This window comes from Dermacentor variabilis, chromosome 7, assembly GCF_050947875.1.
Source record: "Dermacentor variabilis isolate Ectoservices chromosome 7, ASM5094787v1, whole genome shotgun sequence".
Taxonomy (NCBI): domain Eukaryota; kingdom Metazoa; phylum Arthropoda; class Arachnida; order Ixodida; family Ixodidae; genus Dermacentor; species Dermacentor variabilis.
In genome coordinates this window covers 155015200-155020069 of record NC_134574.1, presented here as the reverse complement: position 1 = coordinate 155020069, position 4870 = coordinate 155015200, and the positions used below count along the sequence as shown (strand labels likewise).

Sequence of the window (4870 nt, the reverse complement as noted above, 5' to 3'; positions counted from 1 at the left end):
GGCGTCCAAAGCGGCCACGCGAGACGGTCTCGCAGAAGCATGAGTCGGCGCACGGGCAGACGGCATGTCCGTCCCGCTTGCTTCCCGAACCCCAAAAAGAGACCGAGCGCCTTGTCTCCCGGCGCCCGAGTAACCCCGCAGCGGCGCGACGCTCGCGCCATCTCTCGCACCGCGCTTGTACCACTCCTACCGCCGCGGGCGCCAGGCCACGCGGCGGGCGAAGCCGCCCTGCAGGAGACGAGCCATGCGGGAAAACGATCTCAGGGGAGGCGTGAGAGTCACGCATCCCCACAACCTAAATCTAAGCACACGGTTGTTTTCGCATTTCGCCCCCGTCGAAATGTGGCGGCTCCCATACCGGAGCTCGAGGATTGCGTAACGCATACGTCACGGGCCCCACCTTCATTTTTCAAGCGAACCTTGCATTTGCTCGCAAGTTTCGGTGGCAATCTGGTCACGCAAAAACCCAGCTGCTCCCTGAGCAGAGCAGCTGTGGGAAAGGGCGGTTTGATGAGTTGACAGCTGCGCCGGAGCGTGTGTCATTACCAAGGATTCCAGCTGCATAGGCGCGCGCTCACGCGACACGCGCAACAAATCGGAGCCTTTTCGCTTCCGCCGGGGAGTGAAAGGGTATCGCGTGCGCTGCGCGGGCTTCGTTTCCGTTCAGTTCATTCTTGGAAAACGGATGTGGCGGCTACGCGTTATGTGTTCCCCAAAGGAACTGGCAGCCTTCGACGAGCGGCGGCGAGAACTCGTCCGTAAACGGGCGCGCCGATCTAGCCGTTAGAGTCGCCCGAGCCCAGGCAACCTGACGGCAACGAGAAGATCTGGAGCTGAGGGAGCGGAAGGCCGAAACAGTTCGGCACTGTTACGTGTGGGTTACTTAACCGTGCTGAAGGTCAGGTGCACGCAGGCGCTTACCCCCATTTTTCGGTAGGGCAAGGGCAATTTTTTCCCCTGGCTTTTTTTGCTGCGCGCGAGCTGTTGCGTTTGTCTTCTTTCGCGCAGCACACGATTTCGCGCGCTGTGCACGAGAGCACCTGACTAGCGGTATAAGCCAATGCTACTCGAATACTGAGGCATACACAAACGGTTCATAGAGCATGATCGCGCGCTGGGACACGGTAGAAAATGGCATACTTTCGTTGTCTGCGCTTGCGATTGCACGACGTGCGAACAAGACAAAACGGAAGTACAGGCGCCGACAAAAGTGGTATACTCCAAGCAGCGGGAGCCGGAGCAGCGGCACACTGCATCGCGACGCCATCTACATTGACACGAGTAAAGCGACATGCCTGCAGATAATAAAGGGCACCCATTGGCTGTCTAGATCCCAGATGCTGCCTGTAGATGGCGTTGCGATGCAGTTGCTCCGGCTCCCGCTGCGTGGAGTATACCACTTTTGTCGGCGCCTGTACACCCCTCTTGCTGCAGTGCAAAAACAAGCACACGCATGCATTCGGCTTGTGTTTTATTATTTCTCAACTTTAATTCGTCTACTGAATGATCAGATTACATAAATAACAGATGTTGCTTTGAATACTTCTCGAAGTCACGTGTCACTACTAGCGACGTCACAGCAGTGCGATGTACGTAGGCGCACTTGTGCGATTACGTCGACTCCCCGGCTGGGAACGCGGCGCGCAGAGGGGAAGGGCAAAAGGCATTCGGTTTGAAATTTCAGTTCTTTCCGCGGCGCGTAGCGATGTATTACGTAGCATGCATACAGGGACAGGATCGTTATCGCGCGTTGTATGCACGGTGCTTTGTCAGCTCAAAATGGCCAGACCTGGTGAGGGGCTTGAGAATAAGCATAATCAACGAATAACAAAAATTTTTTGCGGGAACTTTTCCAGCAAAAGGGGGGAAACACCAGGCAGGAAACTAGAAGTGGGCATCACCCCAGACACTTATAAATTCATTTGAAGTTTGCACTCGCATCTTTCATCATACGAGACCCGTAGGTGTACATTTCATTTGCATTACGTCACACACGTGACACCACTGCAGGCGGAGATCTTGCGTCGGTCTGTCTTCTCTTCCTGGGTTCCTGCTCTAACCCAACAAATGACACTTGCCGCCTCTCATTCAGTACTAGCCGAGAAATTTTAGTGAGAAACTTCGTACCGGAAGTGAGCAAGAAAAAAAAAGTTCTTTTTTCTGATAAAATGTTTGTAGGCAACATTTGTCACTAAGGCGTTAACATTGAGCAAAGCAGGCACTGTGTAAGCAATCTTTATGCATGAACTTCAGCTAACAGTTGGGCAGTATGGGATTACATATTCATTATTCGCAAGTTATACTCCAGCTGCAACGAAAGATAAGTTTTCAGAATAGAGAGTTTTAGATTACGGGACGCAAGCCGCTTGCGTCCCCCAATTCAAAACTAATAAAGTGTATAGAAGTGTTAGTAATGTAAGTAATTTACTGTATCGAATATGACCGCAGTTGCGAATCTTCAGCTGCTGCAGCAATTTCAACGGGCGTTCGCGATGGCGGCGGGCGACCGTGACGTCACTGCAGCGTGCAGCCAGTGTCCACACCACCGCTGGATCCCCCCGAGAAGACGTTGGACTTGCGCTGCGTGACCACGACGTTACGGCCCTGCATGAGCGCCACCTGGGCCGGGTTGGGCATGACCCCTGGCGGCGGCGGGGGGACCCGGGCCGGCGCCAAATTGGTGAATCGGGCACCGGCGTCGAAGCCTTCGTAGTGCACCGTGTTCGGGTCGGCCGGGTCCACGTACGCCTGACCCTGGCGCAAAGGACACCGCGCAATTTGCCACTCGTGCCAACCCCATACGGAGCAAGCGTATATAAGGTGACCCGAGGGGCTCGGTGGATTTTTCTTTTCAAGGCGAAAGGCTTAGCTCATGGTACAACATTTCGACCGTCCGGCGTTACGGCACCAAAATCGGGTGTCGAGCCCTCGACCTTTGGTGGGAGTCGAACCCACGACCTTTGGTGTTCATTGCGGAAAATGAGTTAGGGCAACTTTACGCACGGCCTTTTGCGGGAGTCGAAGCTACTTGGAGATATGGGCGAAGCGGCCAAATCTCTAAGTTGGATTTCTATTGACATCGTGGAGGCAATGATGAAGGTCGAGAGTCGAGCCCACGAACTTGTGTATGAATTAAGGCGAAGATAGCGTTAACTAAGGCACTCGAACCCACTTGAAAATATGGGGGAACAGGCGATATCTCCAGGTTGGAGTCCAATTGACATCGTGGAGGTCGAGAGTCGAACCCACGATCTTTGGTGTTAAGGCGCAGTTGATTAAGTCCCGGCTTGACTCACTCATTACGGCGATATGTCCTGACGTCAGCTGTTTTTCTGCTGAATAACGATCAACAAACCAGATTTCCTCTTCATTATGCCTCCTTCTCTTTTATCAATTCTGTTGCATTGTCAGAAACATAAAAGGCGGTTTCGGTTTCGTCGCGGTTTTATACTTGCGTTCTAGGCCCCAACCGTGATAGCCGGGCAACTAATGCACCTCTCGTGTGAACCGCGTCGTGGTAGGACTTTACTGTAAAATTGTGCAGCTGAGTCACACGTACAGACTGACGGCCCCTGCCACCGACACGATCGGTCGTCGCTGCAGACACCACCCGCCCCGTGCAGACTTTGTCGTACGCGACGACAACGGGGCCTAAATCGAGTTGACGCAGATTTTTCTCGCAAGCTGCCAGCAATGCCGTGCGCTAAAACAGTTCCGCGTGGACCTGACTTCATAACCGGGGCGTATGCCTTACGTAACCGCTTCCTATAGTCAATGTAGAAGAGGACTGAAGCAAATGTGCAGTGCCTGCAGGAGGAGATACCTGCATCTGACCCATGGGGTCCTGGTAACCCACGGGTATTTGGTTCCACATGGGCCCTTGGTAGCCCGCGGGTTGTTGCTGCTGATACTGTTGCACCCACGCAGGCGCGGAAGCTGCCGGTTGCTGTCGCCCTTGTGGCTGGGCCGGCGCCGTATTTTCGGTGGACGGGGAGGACTTGGACGAGGCCGATCCCCTCCTGCTGGAGCTCGCTGGCTGCTCTTTGGAGTTTTTAGCTGGGCTCGCTTTTTTCGCCTGATTTTTCGGAGGCATGGTGCGAAGCGCCTAGCACCGGAGTGCCAAACCACTTGCTTCTTTGATCCTTAATCCATGGCGCTTACCCACTGCGGCGGGGGGAATTAACGGCCAACAAGAGAGAGAGAAATTTATTTACAGAAAGGCAGAGAGGTCGGCCTGAGCTATAACTTGCTCTGGCCTGCTACTCTACTCTGGGGAAAAGGGACGGGGAGGGAAAGGGCTGATGAATGATGATGGTATAAGGAAGAGATGCGTATATACAAATTCACAGAGTTGTGGTATCTCTAAAGGCGTGCGTCCAGCCCAGTGGCTTGGAGAAAAGCTACAGCGGCTCTTGTGACCAGGGCTGCGCTGGTTGCATTAGGCCAAGGACCTAAAAGAAACTCGTCCGAAAGCGGTCTCTCATGGATGTTTGCTATGGAAGAGACAAGTTGCTGTCGTTCTTGCGCGTACGCGGGACACACGCAAAATATATGTTCAAGTGTTTCTGGCACCTCACAAGAAGCCTGCGCCCAAACAGTCTTTTCACCTATACACAATTAAAGTCGCACATATGTCGGTATGTGCCCACAACAGAGCGTTGGCCAACAGACGCGGCAGCGAATATGAGAGATATGACATGGTTTTGTTTCCGACGCTAACAAATGACTTTTATTTGAAAACATCTTTGTTATTTAGAGGGTTACTTTTCGCTCTCGACTGTTCCGCCTCCGCCGGAAGTTTGGGGGTGGGGTGGGGGGGTTTCCCACGGTGGGGTTTCTGCACTAAGTTTACGCCCTTCGGGCTTGTTCC

The 4870-nt window shown here is 53.5% G+C and overlaps 1 protein-coding gene across 1 annotated transcript; it reads right to left on the bottom strand.

The window, feature by feature from the left end:
* Positions 1-1193: 1193 nt before the first annotated feature.
* On the bottom strand, positions 1194-4189 carry LOC142587225 (uncharacterized). The gene is made up of 2 exons (XM_075698098.1): positions 3824-4189; positions 1194-2754 (listed from the first exon to the last, which is right to left on the bottom strand). The coding sequence occupies exons 1-2, from the start codon at positions 4091-4093 to the stop codon at positions 2515-2517; spliced, it is 510 nt and encodes a 169-aa protein (XP_075554213.1). The 5' UTR covers positions 4094-4189; the 3' UTR covers positions 1194-2514.
* Between the last annotated feature and the right edge of the window lie 681 nt (positions 4190-4870).

What these genes read in the sequence shown, in the direction of transcription:
- LOC142587225 (XM_075698098.1), bottom strand. Translation starts at nt 4,093, where the DNA reads ATGCCTCCGAAAAATCAGGCGAAAAAAGCGAGCCCAGCTAAAAACTCC. An exon ending in ACCCCATGGGTCAGATGCAG is followed by an intron (nt 2,755 to 3,823) that starts GTATCTCCTCCT and finishes CCTTTGCGCCAG; the next exon opens with GGTCAGGCGTACGTGGACCC.